The 23,471-nt window shown below is 45.3% G+C and overlaps 2 protein-coding genes across 8 annotated transcripts in view; one reads left to right on the top strand and one right to left on the bottom strand.

Annotated features, from left to right (window-relative positions):
* Positions 1-1,133: 1,133 nt before the first annotated feature.
* POLE3 (DNA polymerase epsilon 3, accessory subunit) lies at positions 1,134-9,707 on the bottom strand. 5 transcript variants are annotated; one of them, XM_067561525.1, is made up of 6 exons: positions 9,686-9,707; positions 8,622-8,703; positions 5,141-5,226; positions 2,541-2,659; positions 1,862-2,010; positions 1,134-1,754 (listed from the first exon to the last, which is right to left on the bottom strand). In XM_067561525.1, the coding sequence occupies exons 2-6, from the start codon at positions 8,685-8,687 to the stop codon at positions 1,728-1,730; spliced, it is 447 nt and encodes a 148-aa protein (XP_067417626.1). In that variant the 5' UTR covers positions 8,688-8,703; positions 9,686-9,707; the 3' UTR covers positions 1,134-1,727. The 5 variants fall into 5 exon arrangements, with proteins under 5 accessions (XP_067417626.1, XP_067417629.1, XP_067417628.1 ...); XM_067561528.1 differs by having other exon boundaries at positions 9,679-9,696; XM_067561527.1 differs by having other exon boundaries at positions 9,624-9,695.
* Positions 9,708-12,740: 3,033 nt separating this feature from the next.
* Positions 12,741-23,471, top strand: part of RGS3 (regulator of G protein signaling 3) — a 193,338-nt gene continuing 182,607 nt past the window's right edge. The window contains exons 1-8 of one of the 3 annotated variants that reach the window (XM_067561509.1): positions 12,741-12,931; positions 13,469-13,694; positions 15,186-15,363; positions 16,892-16,991; positions 17,973-18,106; positions 19,767-19,878; positions 20,656-20,780; positions 21,453-21,636. In XM_067561509.1, the coding sequence (XP_067417610.1) occupies positions 13,532-13,694; positions 15,186-15,363; positions 16,892-16,991; positions 17,973-18,106; positions 19,767-19,878; positions 20,656-20,780; positions 21,453-21,636 (996 nt within the window). In that variant the 5' untranslated portion in view covers positions 12,741-12,931; positions 13,469-13,531. Of the gene's footprint in view, positions 12,932-13,387; positions 13,695-15,185; positions 15,364-16,891; positions 16,992-17,972; positions 18,107-19,766; positions 19,879-20,655; positions 20,781-21,452; positions 21,637-23,471 lie in introns of those variants that run through there. The other 2 variants (XM_067561511.1, XM_067561510.1) reach the window with 2 other exon arrangements.

The raw sequence follows: 23,471 nt of genomic DNA, 5'->3' as shown, positions 1-23,471 counted from the left end.
ACTCACTCTCTAGTCCAGAGGTTACAGCACTTACTTGAGAGGTAGGTGATCCTTGTTCAAATCCCCGCTCTTCAGGCAGAGAAGGGAGTTGAACTAATGTCTCCTACATCCTGGGTGAGTTCCCTAACTCCTAGGCTACAGGTGACATGGAGTCGTCCTCCTCCTGATTTGCTCCTTGCAACACTCAAGTCCCTTTGTGGATCCAGGCCCCTATGACTGGATCACAGCAGAAGTCTGAGGACATGCCCAATTAAAACCACTCTTATATCATCAACTCCTTTAGCAATTTTATGCAAGGCTTGCACCTGTCTTCAGCTGCACGGGCAGGCTCATGGCTGTGTAACTGAATATAACTTATATTACTGCTAGCTGGAGGAAATAAGCACTGGACCCGTTTCTGTCGAGAACTTGGCTTTTATTTAAATAAAATATTGTTCCCTCCCAGGGGATGGAGCTCAAGTATATATTACAAAAGAAAAACAGAGCTGTGAGGAAGATCTCCTTCTATAACTGAACACTTCTTCAGAGATGTGGTCACAACTTCAATTGTTTTAAATCTGTAGTCCTGCAGCAGCTGAGTAAGAACTGTTTGCTGATTGTCAGACAATGACTTCCTTCAGCTGGGGTTCTGCAGGTAGGAGCTATCACAGTTGTAGCAATGTGAGGGCGGCACAGCTCCTGCAATGTCTGCTATATTTCTGTTGCTCCAGCAGAAGCAAAAAACAAGGCTGTGCTGTTTCATACAAACACTCACTCGTATTTTAAATGGCATATCAACAGAACTGGTGAATTTTTAAAATTTTAAACTTAAAGTTTTCCCAACTTTTCTTCATCAGATTTTAGTTTAGGTCAAATAGCAGGGTTAAGTTCTTCCTTAAAGACTACAAAGAATTGGGTTATTATTAAAGGATGAATTCTTCAAAGTACCTTCTCCATGTGTGAAAGGGGAAGGTGTTCAGGAGCAAGACCTCAAGTATTGAAAAACCAAAACTACTACAAATAGGGAAAAAAAAATTAGATTGGGATGATGCTTCCATTGAACTACCATAGGCCTGATCCACTTTACCTTGGGAAGTGGTTTGACAGAAACTCAATCCAAACTTGGGACACAGTCAAGATTTCTTAGCAGTTAGTTTTCTTTCAGGTATTTTTATTAAAACCCTGTCAGTTTCTCAGTATTTTTTAAAAAACAAAAATAAGCACTTTTGCTATTAAGTTATGTTACAGAAGTATAGTACAGTTCTTTGACTGATCCTGGGCAGAAGAGTCAGTCCTGCGGACAGCAGTATTGCCTGAGGTCAAAACCAAACCGGGTGGGACTGTCAGTCCCTTTGGAAAGAGAAGGCACAGTCAGAATGAAAAGATCCAGCTAAGACAACCATAACACCCCGTTATACAAAACCCTTGTGCTCAGCATTCTAAGCCATTATGACACCCCTCTTAACACACTACGTATAACCTAAACGCAACAGGTCTAAGGCCTATTAAATTCAAACTCAGAATTGGTTAGCAAAACAAGCTAATTCAACACTTCTCTGCAGATTCTCCGGCACAGCTTTCCCAGTGAGAATCTTTGAAATTCCATTTTGCAGTGCAGAACAAATCCAGTATTAAAGACCAGTCATTTATATCAGTGGCTTTTCAGAATCCGGGGAATGCGTGACAACTAAGTGCCCCATGCAATGGGGGAGAGGTGGCCTTTCCACTAAAGAAGCTGTGTCGTCTCTTCAGGGTGCATGGAGCTTTACTGGAAACTGGAAAGCAAAAGGACACAACACGGTTGATTTACAGTATTTATATCCCTAGGAAGAGAGCCCAGCCCATGTGAATGTCTGTCTCTCCAGGAAGCTCAGTTATCCACCTCTTCATCATCATTTTGTTCCTCCTCCTCCATCCGTTCATCATCATCATCGTTCTCCTCCTCCCTGCTCTTGTCTTGTTCCTCAGAGTCTGCCTTCTTGTCTTTGTCTTTTCTTGCTTCTTTCTTGCCTTTTTGCTCACGCCTGTACACTAACAGAACAAGAGAACTACAATTGGACATACATATGTCAATGTATCCATTGTAGGGCAACCTAAAAGTAGTCCCCATTCCTGTGACACAGGGTCTCCCCTTGCTCTCCAGGCTTACAACAAATGGAGCACTGAACCTCTTTATGTAGCTACCCATCCTGTTATTTGAGCTGTGGTGACAGGCCCCACAGGAAGTTACGTCAAGTGTTGAGAAAGATGGCGAGAAGGATACAGGAGCTCATGTGCATTATGCAGAACACAAGACTCCATCTAGACAGAAGTGATGGGGGAAGACAGATAAGATGAGTCACAAAGGTGCATCCTCAACGCTCATCAGATATGAAACTGCATCATATCAGTTCTATTAAACTACGTGTTCATCTATCCCCATAGAAATTGCAATGGAGAATGTCTGGCATTAAAAAAAAAAGATGATACAGGGAACATAAGTGTTGGATGTCCAACTTTCTAGGTAAACAGGACTTAATGTCATTACGACTAATTTTATGTAAATTTAAAGAACATATTACCTTCCAGTGTTTCTTTTAAAGGGGATATGAATCTCTGGAACTCCATTTCCTCCATGGCTGAGAGGACATCTCCAGCATTCAGTGTTTTCCTCTTCCCCTTCACTGCAAAGTTATTTGCACTAGTTAAAGAGAGGGAGAAGAATGAATATCAACTAGCTATTTAAAAGGACAGAGCCAACTTTAAAAGAAAATCACAGCTCTCTGAAATGTTTAATCACTATTATATAAGCAATACCTAGATGACTGAGCAAGATTCTAACTATATTTAATCTAAGGAAAAAATACCTTTGTTTACATTGTGCATTGGGTATATAGTTAGTTTCATGGTTTCCCTGTATCGTCAGGGATTTTCCATTTATGTGGGTCTTTCACGCATGTACCAAGAAAGAAAATACATATTTAAATGTGGCTATAAAACTATAAAAAGTGGCAGAGGGATTCAAGGATAAGTGTAACAAATGTGTAGTTACAACAAGTGTAGTTGAATTCATTTTTTAAAAGTTGCCTTAGCATTCAGTTTGATAGTGTACCTTTTAATTTTAAAGGGATGTTTGAATTTCAACTGCTATAGATTTAAACAGACAGTTTAGGTGCAGGAGGAAGGAAAATCCTATACACTTGAATGAGTACATTTAAACACACACTGTGAAACATAGTTAGTTCCTAGTCTACTTAGGTTAACACGCAGAAGGGAAATCATAAAGTTATAGTGGGTTCACATAGCACAAGAACAAGGAGTCCCTTACTTAAATTAATGTTTGCTATAAAAAGGCTCTATAACATTATGACCAATGTTTTCTGAAAAATGATAAAGTGTAGTGAGAAAGGTAAATCAAATGTGATAGTTCAGGACAATGAAGGGGATAAGAAGTAATCCACCACCACCTCCCTAGGCCCCCAGGATATATATATATATATTGCACAAGTAACTGAGGGCATTATGAAGCAGCAAATACCGGCCACTGATGCAGAAGCAAAGGATTTGCTCTGTTGATTTATCACTACAGACCCGCATAGTAAATTACAATGGCAGCATACTACTTAATCAAGAAACTCTTTTTGAACATAAGAACAGCCACACTGGGTCAGACTAATGATCCAACTAGCCCAGTACCGTGTCTTCCGACAGTGGCCAATGCCAGGTGCTTCAGAGGGAATGAACAGAACAGGTGATCATCAAATGATCCATCACACCATCCATTCCCAGCTTCTGGTAAACAGCAATCCCTGCCTATCTGGCTAAGTCATTGATGGACCTATCCTCCATGAACTAACCTAGTTCTTTTGTTTGCCCCGTTATAGTCTTGGCCTTCACAACATCCTCTGGCAAGAAGTTCCACAGGTTGACTGTGTATTGTGTGAAGAAATATTTCCTTTAATGGTTTTAAACCTGCTGCCTATTAATTTCATTGGGTGACCCTTAGTTCTTGTATTATGAAGAGTAAATAGCACTTCCTTATTTACTTTCTCCACACCAGTCATGATTTTATAAACCTCTATCATATCCCCCCTTAGTCGTCTCTTTTCCAAGATGAAAAGTCCCAGTCTTATTAATCTCTCCTTATATGGAAGCTTTTCCCTACCCCTAATCATTTTTGTTGTTCTTTTCTGTACCTTTTCCAATTCCAATATATCTTTTCCAGATGGGGCAACCAGATCTGCACGCAGTATCCAAGATGTGGGCATACTATGGATTTATAAAGAGGCAATACAATATTTTCTCTTATTATCTATCCCTTTCCTAATGATTCCTAACATTCTGTTATCTTTCTTGGCTGCCGCTATACACTGAGTGGATGTTTTCAGAAAACAATCCACAATGACTCCAAGATAGATCTTTTTCTTGAGTGGTAACAGCTAATTGAGACCCCATCATTATATATGTATAGCTGGGATTATGTTTTCCAATGTGCATTACTTTGCATTTATCAACATTGAATTTCATCTATCATTTTGTTGCCCAGTCACCCAGTTTTGTAAGATCCCTTTGTAACTCTTCACAATCTGCTTTGGACTTTACTTTCTTGAGCAGTTTTGTATCATTTGCAAATTTTGCCACTTCACTGTTTACCCCTTTTTCCAGATCATTTATGAATATGTTGAACAGTACTGGTCCCAGTACAGACCTCTGTGGGACACCACTATTTACCTTTCTCCAGTCTGAAAACTGACCATTTATTTGTACCTTTTGCTTCCTCTCTTTTAACCAGTTACTGATCCAGAAGAGGACCTTCCCTCTTATCCCATGACAGCTTACTGCGCTCAAGAGACTTTAGTGAGGGACCTTGTCAAAGATTTTCTGAAAGTTTCAGTACACTATATCTGCTGGATCATCCTTGTCCACATGCTTGCCGACCCCCTCAAAGAATTCTAGTAGATTGGTGAGGCATGATTTTCTTTTACAAAAACCATGTTGACTCTTCCCCACTAAATTGTGTTCATCTATGTGTCTGATAAGATTATATTACACAAAGGTCAGATTACAAACTAAGAAGCTTTGCATAAAATGCATTTCATTACAGCTACTGCAAAAATTCTCTCCAAGAGAGCCAACAAAAAGGCTAGCTACAGATCAAATGGTCCACTGTATCGATGCTTACCATGATGTTGCATATAACACAAACACACTTGCAGCTCGAGATATTGCACTCCGAGCTTCTTTGGAAATGTTTACTCCATCAGGAAGCTGGGAAAAAAGAAATGTCATTTTATCAGAGGAAATTCAAGTCATATTGATCTGGAAGCTATCAATTCCTGTCTGAAAGGACTGAAAGCCATCAGTTCAGACAAGTCATTGAGAGTGTTTGCAGTCAACAATAAGTGTAAGAAAATGAATTTTCTATAGTATTTTTATTAAGCCTATGTGTGCCTCAGTTTCCCTCTGCACTTTGCATTGTTACCCAGTGGAGGGAAATGTGAAGTCTGCTCTCAGGGAAAGTGCAGAACATCAGATGTGGGGGTCACCTTCTTGTCGGGGCTGCAGTGAATAGGGTCATAAGGAACTGTCTGAAACCTGCTGAAAGTGACTCCATATCAGTGCAGAATCCCAAAGAGACAATGGTAAAGCCCCAACGACCAAAACAATGACACCTAGGAAACAGCAACAAATAGGAAGAGGTCTCCCCACCCCTTCTCAGCAGGGAAGCTGAGCAGAGATCCCAGCCTAGAGCAAAGGACTGACAAATGACCAGCAGAGGATAAGGGTGGACTTCTGGTTCTGCAAGAGGCTGGCTGGCTGCTCTCTCCTGGGTCTGACTAAGGAATCAGAGGGAGACAGAGCCTGAAATAGAGTTCACTACAGCTTGGCTGGTGAATTGCTCTGGCTTGACCAGAATAGACTATGCTTTAACCTTCACTTCTCTATGCTAAGGACTTCCAATGTTGTGTTCCAGTTGACTAATGAATCCTACTCTGTTTTGAAAGTGCTGCCTGGGTGTTAATGCAAATACTTGCTGAAATGCATTAGTCCCTGAAGAGTGTACATGTCTCTAACCAGGAGTCTATGTCAGCTGGACTTGGTGGGCAGAGTTGACAGTGTTGGAGGGGTGTTGGAGCCCAGATGCTCAGGGTAAGAGGTGGTGAGTCTGCGTGGCCTACCCTGAAGGACGAGTGATACCCCTTGGGAGTCTGACACATTGAAGGGTTTCTTCAAGAGCCTGTTTAAAAGCTGGGGCATCACACAGATCCTGTAAATCCATGACATAAGGCTTGAACAGTGTTTCTCAATTGGGGTTCCACGAGATGAATTTCAGGGTTCTGTGAAAAATTGAAACCGCGCCGCCGCAAAGGGGAAGATGTCCCGGATTTTTCAGCGGAGGGTATTGCATGGACCCGCAGAAGCTAAAAAGGGTTCCGCGGCCAAATTGAATTGAGAAACACTGGGCTAGAAGAATGCCGCTGCAAAGATAATTGTCCTAGCTGGTTGCTCTGACCAGGTCACCCATCTCTTTGCATCCCTCCACTGGCTCCGCCTTCGCTAATGTTTCAAACGTAAGATAGTTAGCTTCAACTTTGAAGGCCCTTAACAATCCATCCCCACCCTACCTATCATTTCTCATTCACTACGGAGATGTTGACCCTTGCCTCTGATTTGTCCATAATACCAGCATGTTAGATTTTCAAATGAACCCCTTTGTGCTTTCTCCCCTGCTCATGCCTGGGAGGAGCTCGCTCTAAATATCTGCAAAGCCATCTCATTATCCTCCTTCAAACTCCTCCTCAAGACTCTCCACTGCCAGAATGCCTATAAAAAACTTAATATTCATCATCATTACTCATGGTCATTCATTGTTTCCTTGTACTCCTCCATATGTCTATATCCAGCTGGTACCTCTTGTCTTAGGTTGTGAGCTCTTTGGGACAAGGACCTTCTTTTTGTGCTGTGTTTGTACAGCGGTTAGCATAATGGGATCCTGTCCCATGATTTGGGCTCCTAAGCGCTACAATAATACAAATAATAATAACTATTCCAGATACATCAAACATTTAAGTACAAGAAGCAGCTGGTTGACCTGGCTAAGCCCTTTCATAGTTAAGAACACAACCAGAAGATAGAGGGAAAGTAACTTTTGTAGCAGCGGTGGACTTGGCATCTGCCTCAATCTTCGTCTATTTAATAGTGGTCAAATTTCCTAACCTAAAAGGATATTCTTATACCGTGTAGCATCTATCCATTGATCCGTCTTGGTCTTTTGGCTAAGAACATGCTTAGCATCAACTTAATGACTGAGACGTACTGCATCTCCTTTGCCAGCAAGGAACTGCACTTCATCTAGTAGCTATTTTCCTTCTTTGCTCTGCTCTTATTTTGGGAGCTGGTTCAGGCATGTATAATTTACAGAGCACTGAAACTATTGTAAGAAATTTACAACTAACTATTTTAAGCTTTTCAATGGTTGCCCATCACCATAGTATGTGGCTATGCAGAATCCAAACATTTTCCAGCACTGTGAATTATTTCAGGTTCATGGTAAATGTGGCAATACATGAAACATTAGATACCAGGGGGGAGGTGGAAGAAGCACCTTCTGCAGTATGAGGGGTAGGCAGGGAAAAACCCTTTTATCCGGTACAGTTTATCTGTCAGAAACCAGTCTCTCTTCCATCTCAATAGGTAGTCAGTTATTCTTTGCCAGCTCAGATAAAGTTTGCTTGGCATTGAACAGAATAAATATCTTTAATTTAAATAAAAAAAGATTTTATGGTAGATTTTAAAAAGTAGAACAACTGCAACCCAGCAAATGACATGACAAAGTATCCCTCATACCAACTAAAGCTGGAAATAAAATGCAAGATTTTGTACTTGGAATAGTTGGAAACGACCCAGAATTTGCTGCTTTAATCCCTTTATTAAATTACAACACGGGTGGCCAAATTTACTGTCCCCCCTGAAACTCTTCTCCCCACTGGGCAGAATCCTTTAGCCTCACCACCCATGCCACGGGGCAGAAGCTCTGAACTCCCCACCCCAGTCTAGTAGGCGGAGAATGGGGAGGGGGCACATAGGGGGCTCCGCGTGCTGCACTTTAACTGTAAAAGAGCCACATGCAGCTCACGAGCCACAGTTTGGCCACCCCTGAATTACAACTTTAAAAACAAACAAACAAATAAACAAAAACCACATTTCCACCAGAAAATGTTTTACCTACTACTCTAATAAATAATACCTAAAAGAAAGATTACACAAAACCATTTCTCTATTTTTTCCCAATTTACCGTAAGCATTTGACATAAAGGGTTTTGTTTTACCATGAATAATCAGATTTCCCTGTTTGGGTAGGTCTCTCTCACACCAACAAGGGGCAGAAAACAAATGTTAAAAAGAAAAGGTGTAAAACCACCTGAATTGGCAGGGCACTAGGAGCAGGCATAAGACCTGAATTTCCTTTTATCTTTTTTAGTAAATGATTAGATTTCAAGTTGATAGCTTTCCTGTTAAACTGTTTTACCATTGTTGACTCTCCAACACAAAAGGAAATTAAAAATACACAGCACAGGACCCAATTTCTGTGCAACAGGCACATATGAGGTTTCCAGCCTTTCAATCTTCTTGAACGCTTTTATGTCTTGGATGATACTCACTGCTTCTTTAATTATCCGAGTGATGACAGCATTGGGCAGGTTCAAGTCTTCTGGTCTTTCTGCCATCTTTGAACACCTAGAACTAAAATGAGGATTAGTCATCAGATATTTTTTCTGCTGAACAGCTCTGCGTATACACCAACACTTGCTTCACTATTAAACAGTCATAAGCAGTTCTGCTATGCAAAGTGTTCACATAAACGTGGCACCATCTTACTCAGCAGTTCTGGCTCTTGTGTGTTCAGTCTGGCATCTGCCGATTACTGAAAAATACCTTTACTGCTCTTTATTCCTGTAAACTCTGCAGAACCAAGAGAGCTAACATTGACTGCACTGGGTTTCCTTTTCTTAACTTCCTGTGCATTATCAAGAGAGCTATTAAATCTAGTTACACCCGAGTAAAAACCACCACAACCGAGGGGTTCCTCAGCTCGCAGCAAGCGCAGGACCTGCAGGCTCTCTACTGGCAGGTGCGGCTGAAAAGGCAGGCCAGCCCCTGACTTGGCTCTCGGATCCCAGAGGAAGTTTGTAGCCGGGGCTGGCGGAGGGAGCAGCCACCTGCTGACTTGTCAGCTGCGCAGATCTGGAATCGCAGGGAGCCGGGGTCGGTTCCCAGCCGCTCTGCAAAGCAGAGCTGCGCCCCGAGGCAGGCGTGGAAGGGAAACACGCTGCCGGTGTCCGCTGCCGGCCCCGCCCAGCCCAGCCCCCTCGCTGTCGGGACGGGGAGCCCAGCCCAGCCCGCCGCGGCTCTGCCGTTGGGCAGTGGGGCAGCGCGAGCCTGGTAGCGGGGACCCGAGGGCGGCGGCGGAGGGGTCAGCACCAGCCCGGCCCAGCCCAGCCCCGCCGGAGGGCGGCAGCGAACGAGCGGGGACCAGCTCGGCGGCGGTCCGCGCCGGCCCGGGGGAGTCAGTCAGTCAGTCGCTCGCTCTGGGGGCGGACTCGGGGCAGTCCCGACGCTGCTCGCCCCCCAGCGGCCCGCACTGGCCGGGCCCCCGCACTCACGGGGAGAGGTGACCGCCGGCCGCATGCAGACAAACCCGCGCGCCCAGCCACTGACCTCTCACCTCCGACCCCTCCCACCATGCACTGCGCGAGCGAGCGACCTTTCCCGGCGTGCACCGCGGTCGTTCCCTTTCATCTCCTCCCCTTCCCCGAGCGCGTGGGGGTGTTGCCTGGTAACGGGCCCGAGCGGGGCGGAGTCTGGGCGCCCGAGGCTGCGGCGGACCGCGGGCGGGGCGGGCAGGTGAGAGGCGGCCTCAGCCTCCCTCCCTCCCGCCCGCAGCGCAGCGCGGGGCCGGCGGCGGCCGGAGGGGCTGGGCGGGGCCAGGCCTGGGTGGCCGGCAGCAGCAGCGGCAGCAGAGTTACCGGCGGGTGCGTTCCTCAGTTTCCCGGCCCGGCTGTGCGGCCGGGCCCCGCCCCTCGGCTTGCCCTGGCGTTGGGGCCGGGCCGGGCCGGGCGAGGCCGGTGCACAATGTGCTCCTCGCCCCGGAGGCCGCCCTGCCCCGTCCGTGTTCACACCGCGCGATGCTCCAGTCAGGGCCTCGCACCCCCCGGCTGTGTCTTTGCATCGGCCTCTCCGGGATGCCCGTCCCCGGGCAGTGCAAGCGGGGGGTAGGTGCGGCTGCCCTGGGAGCCGGTTGGGTTCCTGCCCAGAGCCGGGCCCGTCCCACCGCCCTGTCAGCTCAGCCCGGGAGAGTCGGGCCGAGCCGGGCTGGATGTTCACACTTTGCGTGTGGCTAGTCCTCACTGATCCGCAGAGGTGACAGTCCATCACCCCGGCCAGCACCCCGCCCCTCCCGGTTCAGTGCCCGCTGCCAGCCGGAGCATGTCTATGGCCTTGCATCAAAGACTAAACTAAACTGCGCTGAGAACCCCAGTTGGAGGTGGCTGCATAAACCCTGAGATTGTCTTCAGGTCAGGTCCAGCTACAGCAGAGAAACTTAAGCTGATCAGCTCCCTCCCTCATGAGAGTCTTTTAAAGGGCGCTCAATGAACAGAGCTGCTGAAGCTGGAGCTAGAAAAGACTTGTTCGGCACATATAATCCATGCCTTCAGGGCTTTGTCCACTGTAACTTTTTAATTACTCAAATGACAGAGCCTCCAGCATACCCTGTGGGAGATTATTCTGTGGTCTATTGGATGCTACTAACAAGTAATTATAGTTGATATCTAGTCTAAATTTTCCTTCATTTAATTTCATCTAATTAGTTACACCCATTTTGATCATCCTAAACAAAGAGTAAACTCAGATCAAGACCCAGAGGGTGGGAGGGAAGAAGTATTTTGTTTTCTTTAGTCCTTTTTGTCAAAGGTGACATTGAGAGCTGTGTAAACTATTTGTCACTGGCGCTTTTCTCCATAGAAATCTGTCTTTTCAATATTAGTGACATTTGCAGAACTTTTTTGTTAATATTGTTGGCACAATTTTGCAGGGACATTTTTTGCTATTGAGATGACTGAAAATGTAGCAAATTTTTGCATTACTTTTTTGAATTTTGAGCTGGGTTGGTTGGTTTTGACTGGTTGCATGGTGTTGATCCTAGTTTCCTCATTGGCCTGGTCCATCCCATGTGTTCAAGAGCTGTGTTCCCAACCTCGTGGTCAGCGGACCTCTAGTGGTCCACGAGGCTACTACAGGGGATCTGTTGAAAAGAAAAATTAGAACATCCTCACCAAGTAAATGTACAATTTCAAATAAAACTAGTAGCATGTGGTGGTCCGTTAAATGTTTGGAGGTTGAAAAGGGGTCCACACACTCAAGAAGGTTGCGAACCACTGGTCAAGAGGATTTAGCAGAAGTTATTTTGATTGACTGTTTTCTCAGAGGGAGGCTGTGTTTTGTGTGCTCCCTCTCTGCTAGTCTGAATAAAAAGCAGGAAGCAGCTATGTATTGCTCTTTGGTGCAGAGGTCAGATTGGAATAGAAACAGTGACGGAGAGTGTCTCAAACTATAATCACAGCCCAAACTTGACTGACTCATGACACTCTTACTAGGCACCTCTCATAGCAGATTGTGCAGATCTTCATAACATGATTGTATCTGTTCTTTCTTATATGCTTTGATCAGCAGTGAAATAGTTAACCAAGGTCCTGTCTGGAAGGGAAATAAAGGTGATTTATTTAAAACTAAACATGTAAGCTAACAGCATTTGAAATGCCCCTTAGCCAACTAATAGAATTTAAAAGTGTTAATCTGTGTTCTCATGAGGCGCATCCCTGAGCTATTGTTTCAGCTATTTGCTTGTCCATGGTGGCTGTATCTTGCACCAGTGTAGCTAAACCAATATAGATGCACCTGTGCAACATCTAGGTGCAGATTCACTACACCAGTGTAAAAAGTGGCTTGCGGCAGTGACGCTCACCCTGAATTCAGACTAATGCAAGTCACTTCTTGTGCTGGTGCATTACACCTGCACAGCCACATCAAAGTGCATACATTAGCGGGAAAAAAATCCATGGTAGACAAGATCTAAAGCAGCAGTCTCTGTATTGTTCACATTTGTAAAGTTACCTTCATAACCAGAAGGACTAGAAACTTTTTTTTTTTTAAATAAAAGTTTAGCATCTGGAGCATAACATGCAGTCATTAGGGCGAAGTGCCAGGTTATTGTGACATTTTGCTCAGGACACCCAGAACTGTAAGCCATTGTGTTACCCCTCAACCTTAGCAAGAGTGAGCTTTGCTGGACGTTAGACTGTGTCAGCTTCCTGCCACATTGGTCTGTCTGCTTCACTAGCAAACTCCTCAAGACTCTGTCAGTCTTAATTGTGCCTTGCATGTAACAATCAGTGATCCCGAGTCCCCCAGAGATGTCTCTCTGTAATGTCTAGTCCCTTTCGCAGGACACTCACAGAAACTATTAAATTTGCTGCCTCCAAAGAGACAATGTACATGCCAGCCTGTAAGGCTAGCTAAGGACTCACTCTATTCTTCAATATAATAGCACTGAGATGGCTTATTGTAAAACTAAGAATAAGTTTATTAAAAAGAACAGAGATTTAAGTGATACTAAGAGGAAAAGAGACCGGTACAGTTACAAACAAAACACGCTGTCTACTAGTGACTACAACTTAATTTTAGCAAGTTACAATCTTTGCCTTAGCAGGTTTCTCACTTAATCAAATTACCAGCAACTTCAGCCATTCAGATAGGAGGATCCACTTTTCAGAGGCTCAGAGGGTGCTGTTTCCCATGTCTCCTAAGTGATGGATAACAGAAATTCCTTTTTGTTCCCCTTTTAGTTCCCAGAGTCCATTGTCTGTATCTCAAGAGCAAGGAAGGCTTCCTGGGGTGCAAATTCTGTCCTCAGGTGTGATCACTAAACTGTCTCCTCTGCTTGTTAGCTTTGTTTACATTATATGTAAATGTTCTTTCATTGTCCTCTGCCTGTAATCAAGATGGTCACATGAGTAAGCGCATGTTCCTTTGTCTAGGGCAGGCTGAGTTTATGTACTGCCTCCAAAACATATTTTAATAACATTTCTAGCACACATATAACTCTTTGTACACAAACCATTCATCCATCAAGCAATGATGTTCGGGACTAGCGTGTTACCAATTTACATATGATACCTTACATAACATCTTTTAGATGCATATTATGACAACACTGTGTTGGGGGTAATGAGTGTGTCAGGCCTGATGTGAGTTACAGTTGGCATTAAGAGGCTCCTAGGGTCACAGTTGCCAAACTGTCCCAATCAGTCCCTCAAGCGAGTGCATATGAAGACAACCCAGGTAATGCGGGGGAAAATGTTGACCACTTCGAGTGCTGTTATTTTATGGCAGTCTAGATGATTCTCTTTCTTGTTAACATTTCTCACTGTGCTCAATTCTGTTTTTGCAGAGTATTCAGATGTCCTGTATTGCCATTTTACTGCTATTTGTTAGTGTCTGAGTGGTTGCAAAGATGGTGACTGCAGATGTTAGCCAGTGGGATGAAACCATCTGTGATATGACTGTTTGTCAGCATCCACAGTGCTGGGCCACAATAAGGAGGATTGAACAGGGACATCCTCGGGTCCGTTTAAGAAACTTTGACTCACTCTGCAGTGATTCTGAGGAAAGTAAAGGTAAAACCAGCGACAAAGGCCCTGCCTTTTCTGGAAGGAAAAATCTATTCTGAACTTGAGTTAGCCAACTTCAAGGACAATCCTAGTGAAGGCAAGGCAGTTTGTAATTTTCACACAAGTCAAGTTAAAGACGGTTCATAGTTTTTGGAGTTTTTTTAAAGCTGGAGGATCATTAGATCATCTGTGACCTCCTGCATAACACATGCCATAAAATTTTACCATCACCCCTACATTGAACCCAATAACCTGTGTTTGACTAAAGCATGTTTTGCAGAAAGGCATTTAAGTCTTGATTTGAAGACCTCAAGATATAGCGAATCCACCACTTCTCTTGGTAGTTTGTTCCAATTACCCTCAGTGTTAAACTTGCGTGCCTAATTTCTAATTTGAATTTGTCTGGTTTAAATTTACAGCCACTGGTCTTGTTATGCCTTTCTCTGCTAGATTAAAGAATCCTTCAGTACCTGGTATTTTCTGTCTATGAAGGTACTTATACACTGTAATCAAGTCATCTCTCAATCTTCTTTTTGGTAAACTAAACAGATTTAGCTCATTAAGTTTCTTACTGCAAGTCATTTTTTCGAGCTCTCACATTGTTTTTGTGACTCTTTTCTGCCCACTCCAATTTTTCAGCATCCTTTAAAAATTATGGTTACCAGAACTGGACATAATATTCCAGAATTGGTGTCACCAATGCTGTATACAGATAAAATCACCTCCCTGCTCCTACGCCCCTGTTTATACATCCAAGGATCACATTAGCCCTTTTTGCCACAGCAGTGCGCTGGGAGGCCATGTTGAGTTGCTTGTCCACACTGACCCCTAAATCCTTTTCAGAATCACCTGTCAGGCTGTCACCCTTTCTGCCTCTCATTCTGTAGGTATAGCCTGCATTCTTAGTTCTTACATATATGGCCTTGCATTTGACTGTATTAAAATTTGCTTTGTTTGAATGGGCCAGCTTTCAGCTGAGAGGTAAAACAGGTCTTGTGGTTAAAGATCTCCTGACTCTTTCTCTGTAAGAAGAGATATTAAACTTGGCATCTTGGCCAAATTGCAGTGAGGCAATGAAATTCAGCATCCCTAAAAGTTCCCCCTGCAATTAGATTTGCCTTTCAAACTGTTGTGTAATATTGCTCTGCACTGTTAAATAGCTGCTGTGTTTCAGCCGAGGTGGCTGCACTTAGGTGGTGGGTGAAGTGAGCCTGATATGTCCCTTACATTTCTGGTTTGGGCGTTGGTGGGGTTGTGAAGCTTAATTAACTAATGTTTGTAATGTATTATGAGATCCTCTGATAAGACACTAGGGAAGGCACAGGATTAATTATATTATAATTAGTTACTATTAAACTGGATGAACAGGTAACTGACAAGGCTTTAATAATATCTAAAATGGACACTATATAGTTAAAGCTAAATGGTCCTTCTAACTGTAGAATCCTGTAACATCAAATCCTCTGTGTTCACAATGCCTTTGCTTTTAATTTTTAGATGAATTACCAACGCTGAAGATTATAAATTTCCCCAGCAATTGCTCTCCCCGAGGAAGGCTCAGATGTTCCAATTGTAACAGAACTTTTTCCACCTTCACTGCACTTGAGACCTCTTCCTCTCCTTCTCTGTATGAAGCTTCAGTCCATGACTTCTCTGACCGAAATTCTGAAGTCAGGTGAATTGCAGCTGAGCTCTGATATCTGGATGATTTTTGAAGGTTGTCAGTATTCCCAGGACTAAGAGCCTGTAGCAGAATGATGGCACACTGGTTTTTCTGAAAGAGGTTGACAAGAATATTAATGTTTTAGATATTGCAGGTGCCACATGGCATGGAGCATATCTTCCTCTGTGTTTTATACATTGTAGAACAAACTACTAGCACTTACGGCCCTGATTCTACAAATAATTACACATATGCTGAACTTTATTCACGTGAGCGGACACATTGATTTCAGTGTTAAGCACATGCATTAGTTTATATGATCAGGGTTTAAGAAATCAATGTATTTAAAAGAACAGACTGCTTTTCTAGATAGGTTGTTCTAGGTACATTCTAGATACATTGGTATTAAATACTCATATTGTTCAAATCAGTGCCTTGGCCTCATTGTGCTAGACACTCCACAAATTCATAGAAAGACAGTCCCTACATCAAAGAGCTTACAACTTAGACAAAAAAAAATAAATTGAAGAGCGTAGAAAAAAGATACGTATGCAAGCCAAACTCATGATTGAAAAAGTCTTAAGCACATGCTAAACTTTATGTACTGAGATACATAATGGAACTACACTGTGTAAAGTTAAGCATGCAGATAACTACACACATGACCAATGCCCAAGACTCAGTTCTGCCTCCTTTTCTCATGATGGGTAGTACCTTACTCCACCATGAGTAGAAGGGGAGTAAGGTATCACTTAACATGAACAGAGGAGGCAGAAAGGGGTGTAAAGTGATTGTGGGCACGTGTCTCTAGCCCCATGTTGTGTCTGTAACATGATGCCACTTGGTGGGTTGCTGGCAGCTGCAAGTTTCTTGATCTGGAAAGACTTGGCTTGAGCCTCCTGAACACTGGCCTCAACTGAGGCCTTCTGAATTTAGGCCAACTGTGACAAAGGCCTCTAATTCCAGCTGTTTCAGCATCAAAGTTTAGATCAGTTTAGTCGTCCAGAGTTTATATCAGTCCAAAACTTTAGTGCTTCTCAGAGCATCATGGCAAACTGCTCTACCTGTTTAGAGGGGTAAAAAAACCCTGAAATTCTACTTAGAGAGTCGAATTTCCCATGTGATATAGAAAAGAGAGCACAAGGCAGCTGCACAAGGACAGAGTTCAGGAGGAGCTGTCCACTGTAACTGAATTTCCTGAACATCTTGAGTGCTTGGATTGTTGCCATTGCATTCATGCTAGTTATGTTAACAGTGCTTATAAAGTGCTTTGAAGAGGAAAAGCTCTGTATAATCGATTAATAGATTCCAAGGCCAGAATGAACTATTGTAATCCAGTCTGACCTCCTGTATAATACAGACCAGAGAACACCCCCAAAATAATTCCTAGAGCAGATCTTTTAGAAAAAACATCCAATCTTGATTTTAAAAGTTGTCATTGATGGAGAATCTACCACAACTCTAATAGAAGTTAGTGTCCTTTGCATGCTGTTAGTTTGTATTGATCTTACTGTAATTTTGGTTTGTGCCTATATTTCAGTTCAGAAAGAACTCATTTCCCAGGACTGAACTCAGTGGTAGACTCTCACACAGTCCCACAGAGAGAGATGAGCTTCACCTACTTGAATAAAGTTGGAAATGTGAGTGATTTAAAGGGAGAAAGATGAGTGATTGCAAGGGTCTCCTTTTTATGGAACTCAGGGGTTAGCCTTTGAGCTTCTGGAAAGTTGCCAAGGGGGCCCTCAACTGGACACTATTTGGGCACTCTTGTGTTATGGCACAAAGAAAGGCAGCATCTCTCAGTGTGTCTGATGTCTAGGTATGTCTGTAAATGTCCATTTCACTGTACATGCACTAATGATGAAAAAATATTTCCATCAATAATAATCAAAATGTACAGAAAGGAAAAGTAAAAAAATCCTGCTTGAGAATTTAGAGTTTGATTTAAGAATATTTATATTGTATGTTTTGACATGTGACATTGACACTGTTTTAACAATTATAAAGATTTCATTTTTTGAATCTCATTGTCTGTCTTTAAATAATTGTCACACCCCCAAAATTTCCTGCAACTGAAAATTTAAATCAATAAAAATTCAATTTTTTCTTAAAATCCATAATTTTATGCAGCTGTGAAAATTGAAATAGATTAAAAATTAAAAATACCCATTGCATACCCATACCACTTTGCAGACTGTAGAAGGATCATTCATCCGCTGCAGAGTCACCTCTTGAATGGAGTGCAGCAACTGTTCTCCTCCAGCACCATTACCCAAACAGATGAGGTTTTTAGGAGGGGAACTGAAGAATAATTTCATTTCTCCATGTGAAACTACAGAGTGAATTTTAAGGCAACAAAATATAATTACTTACCTTAGAATTTGACTAGGCCGCCAGGATTAACATTCTGTCTCTTGTAAAAAGAGCCAGAGAATCTTTCATGATCACAAGTGATGTGGGCCTTTTTGACAGTTATCTCATGTGAAAGAACACGACAATGTAATACTTGACACCTGCAGTAGTCCAGTGACCCCACAGCACCATTCTGAGGCATTGGTTCCGTACTGGCTCAGGGAAGAATACCTCTAAAAGTGACTAACCGCACCATGTCTGTGTCATAGCTCCAAGTGATGGATCTCAGTGAGACTGCTGCTCCCAAGCAGGGCTACTGTCCAGACAGTGGATATTTGACTGTTAAATGGGTCCCAAATATACACAGAAAATCTCAGAGGCCTGAGGCGGAAGCAGTAACAGAGTAAGTATTTATCACTAAGGTACAACATACACTAAGAGTCCATCACCCAAGACTGGGGGTGGCCAAAGACTAGCTAGCTGAAAGTCACATAGTTGCCCCTATTTTCCATAAAACAGAGCACGTGCCAGTCACCCTTACATAGAATCATAGAAGAATAGAGTTGGAAGAGACCTCAGGAGGTATCTAGTCCAACCCTCTGCTCAAAGCAGGACTAACCCCAACTAAATCATCCCAGCCAGGGCTTTGTCAAGCCGCACCTTGAAAACCTGTAAGGATGGAGATTCCACCACCTCCCTAGGTCACCCATTCCAGTGCTTCACCATCTTCCTAGTGACAAAGTTTTTCCTAATATCCAACCTAGACCTTCCCCACTGCAACTTGAGACCATTGCTCCTTGTTCTGTCATCTACCACCCCTGAGAACAGCCTAGCTCCATCCTCCCTGGAACCTTCTTTCCAGTAGTTAAAGGCTGCTATCAAATACCCCCTCATTCTTCTCTTCTGCAGACTAAATGAGCCTAGTTCCCTCAGCCTCTCCTCATAAGTCTTGTGCTCCAGCCCCCTAATTATTTTTATTGTCCTCTGCTGCACTTTTTCCAGTTTGTCCACATCCTTTCTGTATTGGGAAGGCCTAAAACTGGACACAGTACTCCAAATCAGACCTCACCAGTGCTGAATAAAGGGGAATAATCACTTCCCTCGATCTGCTGGCAATGCTTCTACTAATGCAGCCCAATATGCCATTAGCCTTCTTGGCAATAAGGGCACACTGCTGACTCATATCCAGCTTCTTGTCCATTGTAACCCCCAGGACTTTTCTGCTGAACTGCTGCCTAGCCAGTTGGTCCCCAGTCTGTAGCTGTGCATGGGATTCTTCCATCCTAAGTACAGGACTCTGCACTTGTCCTCGTTGAACCTCATCAGATTTCTTTTGGCCCAATCATCTAATTTGTTTAAATCACTCTATATCCTATCCCCACCCTCCAGGGTTTCTACCACTCCCCCTAGCTTGCGTCATCGTTGAACAACATAAAACTAGCACGGATTCTGGGGAGAAGGGCTATATTTGGGAGTGTAATAGTGGAATTCAAAGCCAGGCCCTCCTCCTTTGTAGCACAGGCTGTTACCAGTAGGTCTCTTACGTTTAGGCCTGGAGCTAGCTAACCCTTTCAGAGAGGTTTAGCGCAAGTTTTATTTTGCTGTCTCTCAATTTGGGATGGGGGAGAGGGACTCTTCCGTTTCACTGTTGCAGCTATGAGAAACTTTGAATTCCCCCTTTTTTTGGGTCCCAACCTTCTGGCCAAGGACGGCTGTATCACAGTTCCTTTAACACTATTCTCTTCCCAGCTGACGGGAGCCCTTTGAGACAGGAGGCATTATTCTCCCTCCCCCACACCCTGGGTGCTTGGAGCTCCATTTGCAGCAATCCCAGCAATCTCTATCAGCATGGGATTGCTACAGGAGGGGGACTGGGAATCCAACACAGGATTTCTATAAAGGCACTGGAGAGCATTAGGATCCTTGGCTACCAAGATGTTGGTCTGGATCTAGCTGTATTACCTTCAGTTCAACTGGGAGTGGAAGTGTGGGATAAAGGATTATGACATGAGTCTCTGTACTCCTTGTAATTAACTGGATTCCTTGTGCTTTTATTTGTTTAGACTAAAGCCTTTAAGAAGAGTATATGTTAAAGACCTTGCCTCTGAAAATCTCTTTTCCCTCAAAGAACTACAAAGCAAAGGAAGAGATATTGACATTGTGAGCTTCTTGGAGGTTTGCTTATTGCTCCTGGACTAGCCGTATGCCCAGCCAAGTGCTACAGTGCAGCATAGATGTGGCAAAAAGACCATTGTAAAATGGGCAAATGCATTATTCTAATGCACTGATGTTAGAGACAGTATCTGCCTTGTGCCTTCTGAGAAGGAGAAGGGCTATGGACTTTGCTTTCAGGGGTAGCACACCAATGCCTCTGGGCATATAACTGACAGCTCATGCGTGGATATAGAGGGCCGTGAAGGCAAGGTGCTCACTCATCCCGAGGAAGAGAGGCATTGCTTCATGTTGCTCCACAGCAAATGACCAAGCCGTAGCATTGCTGCATTCCAAAGATGTCCCATCCTGCTTGAAGGAGGCCATGAGCAGGGATAGGGTTAACGGCAGGATAGTAGGGGATGTAGCAACCAACCCACTGTGCCTCATCGGCTCTTGTTACTGCACACAAGGGGGTGTTTGACAGACAGTTCACTTTTAAAAGAAAACAAACCTACCCATTCAGCTATAGTTCCCATCAGGTGAGCCCTTGTCTTCACCTGGGGAGACTTATGTCCTGTCCTGCTCCTGGTGGGAGCACATGTGCATTATACAATCCTCTTCTCTGATGGGGCTAAATGCCTCTTCTGTTGTCAAAGGCTCATCCTTCTGGCTTCTCACATTGGGAAACATTTCTACCAGAGAGAGAGCAGGCAGGGGTTTTGGACATGCTAGGAGAAAGTGCATCAGGGAACGTTTTCCTCTGGGGTCTGTGTTTCAGTGTAACTCTTCTGTTCCCAGAAAAGAAAGAAGTCCAAGAAGGTCCCTACAGGCGGCCAGCCCTATCAGCTCTCTACAAAGAGAAGCCAGAAAATTAACTGGGCGAACAAAAAGATAAAATCAGTCCCAAGGCACAGAGGTGACAGGTAAGTCTTTTGGATTGCACCACAAGGCCAGTCCCCCACCGCACGCTGCCATGCAGGCTGGCTGAGACCGTCTCTTTCAGGTCACTGCTGTTGGGCCAGCAGCTGCAGGCATTGCAGAGGTGACACTGCTCCCGGGCAGGATGCACAATGCTGCACTAGCAGTCCCCATTGTCCCCTTGGGAGTCAGAAGCTGAGTTCCAGCACTCTGCTTCTGTTCTCTGTGCACTGGAGGAGGTTACATGTGAACATGCAAAGGGAGAGTCACAGTGGCTTGCACTAGCATGGCATCCCGGAGGCAGGAAGACTGCAGGCTAAGGAGTGGTTAAAGGAGGAACTATGGCAGCTTTTCATGCTGGCTTCTCTGCCTCAGTCCCAAGATCTTGGTTTTCTCTTGGGCATGGCCAGCTTAAAAGAGGCCCAGCTAAGGAAAGGAAAGGACACTGTAAGCAGTATATTCAGGAGTGGAGGGGACCTCAGAGCTGCAGCTGTATAGAAAGGGTTGGTCAATCCCCCACCTCCTCTAATAGGCATTTCTTTGATATGCCTCTTTGGCTTTAATTGAGTACCGATAGATTTCCAGCTTTAGAAATGTCAGCTGCAAACATTCCCTCTTTGATGCGCTGCTCCTTGAAATGAGGCAATATTGACCCTTTTGCTTTGTTTTGTCTTTAGTTCTGCAGCCAAAGAAGGGAAACCAAAGGAGAGTCAGATTAAAAAACAGCATACTTCTCCCAGACAGCTACAGACTGCTACAATTGTGGAGCTGCAAGATCAGGGTGTCCTGCAGCTGGGAGACCGGAGAGTGGATTTGCCTGATGCTACAAAGAAACACATGCGCCCTTTGCTTGTGCAGAAGGTACCCAGTTTATACAATCTAGACAACCTGATGAGAACCTGGCTGGCCCTAAGGTCAGCATAGACAGAAAGCTTCAGAAGCTGGGTTTTCAGGCTGAACCCCTCTTTGCTGGTAAAATGAAAGGTAAGACATGTCTGTGGAAGGCCCACTCCATGACTAAAAGGCCTCCGCCATCCATGTCACCCCTCCATAGGTCACTCCCTCCAGCTCCTGGCTCATCTGACGTGGCCTCTAAGAGAAGGCCTCTGCTTCTCCCCCATTTCCTGCTTTGGATCAGAGTACTGGGATGCGGGGCTTCTCTCCTGGTCCTGCTGCTTCCAACCCTTCCTGCACCCCACTTGGATCCTCTCTCCCTCCACATTACTGTCATCTATCCACCACCCAACTCCTCCTCCTCAGCCTTCCTCTCTGATTTTGACTCCTGGCTCTCCCCACTGTCTCCCACACTCACTTGTCCTCTGTGACTTCCATTTCTATGCTGATGACCAATATGACCCTTAGTTGCTGTTGGATGGCCGTCGGACCTGGCCAGACCGCTGCGGCCCTTCCTCGGGTCCAGACTCCGGGGAAGGCCACAGCGCCTTCCTAAATTGGGGAACAGCATCTCCGTATGCGTCGTAGTCCGAACCCTCAGGGAGGGCAGACTGTCCAGTAGTCTATCATCCCGGCCCTCTGGCAGGGCGGGCGAGCAGTGGGTCCGCTATCTGCAGCGGTATGGAGGCGTAGGCTCTCCCGGGATGGCGAGGGAAGGTGGGGAGGGGGACGCAGGCCCATCTGTCTCCACTGCGTCCCAGGGCCCTAGCAGTGGCAAAGGTGTTGCCACTGAGTCGGCGGGGCTCCCGCCGTAACATGCCAACGGGGTCTGGCCCCTGTCTCAGCCACAGCTATGGCTGTCCCTAAGCCACTTCTTCCCCATATCCCCAGGTACTGGTGTCCTCAGGGTCCTCGGGGTTGCTGGGGTACTCGGTCCAGGGTAGGCCCGCCAGTCCTTCCTCGTCCACAGGTGGCAAGGCGGGGAGCTCCTCTGTGAGGGGCAGCTCCTCCAGGTCACAGGGCTCGTGGGATGGCTTGGCCTCAGGCAGCTTGTCCAGGTCTTGTCCCGTCTCTGGGGACTCAGTGCAGGCAGCTCCTCCAGGTCCTGTCTGGCCTCGGGGGGGGGTCTCTCCCATCCAGGTTGCTCAGGGGTCTCGGTCCAGTCCCGGGGTTCTGGTAGCTCGCTCCAGTCACTGTGGCCTGGTCCAGCTACCTGAGGGCCCTACCCAGTCTCCCAGCCCTGAGGCAGGATCAGGGAATGGTCCAGGTCTTTGCTCTGGGAGGCGAGCGTCCCTGGTGTTGGCTCGGCTCCGGCCTAGGCCTCAGCCGGCAGGGCAGCACATCTGCTTCCAACAGCAGTCTCCTCTGGGGCCTGCCTTTTATACTGCCCCTTCTGGGAGAGACTCCGCCCCACTGCATCTGATTGGGCTGATCAGGTGGTCCTATCATTGCCCAGCCTTTCTGTTGCCGGGCAGACTTGGCTGCTGGGTCTGCTTCGGTCCCGCCAGACCGCTGCGGCCCTTCCTTGGGTCCAGACTCTGGGGAAGGCCACAGCGCCTTCCTACTGTTGCCCATTTCCTCCCCTCTGCATTTGACCTGCAGCCCTAGTTCATCTCTCCCAGTCACCAAAAGGGCTGCTCACTTGGCTTGATCTTCGGCAAACACTGCTTCCTCTGCTCTGGTGCGGTTCTCCCTCTCCAGCCATCACCTGGTGTCGTTCAGCATTGCCAGCCAGAGTTTCCCCCTCCCTTCCTCTCCCTCCCCCTCGCCCCCTGACGCCCTGTCACTTGGCCTTTCAGTGA

Source organism: Emydura macquarii, unplaced genomic scaffold (genome assembly GCF_026122565.2).
Source record: "Emydura macquarii macquarii isolate MOO-44397 ecotype Brisbane River unplaced genomic scaffold, CSIRO-AGI_Emac_v2 contig_2417, whole genome shotgun sequence".
Classification (NCBI taxonomy): Eukaryota; Metazoa; Chordata; order Testudines; family Chelidae; genus Emydura; species Emydura macquarii.
The sequence above is the reverse complement of the archived record's forward strand: the minus strand, read 5'-3'. Positions and strand labels throughout refer to the sequence as shown.

Excerpts from the sequence above, each read along its gene's own strand:
- POLE3 (XM_067561525.1), bottom strand. The coding sequence starts at position 8,687 with ATGGCAGAAAGACCAGAAGACTTGAACCTGCCCAATGCTGTCATCACT. Across the intron at positions 5,227-8,621 it reads CTCGGATAATTAAAGAAGCA|CTTCCTGATGGAGTAAACAT; the intron begins GTGAGTATCATC and ends CTTTTTTCCCAG. Across the intron at positions 1,755-1,861 it reads AACAAAATGATGATGAAGAG|TTTCCAGTAAAGCTCCATGC; the intron begins GTGGATAACTGA and ends TTTGCTTTCCAG.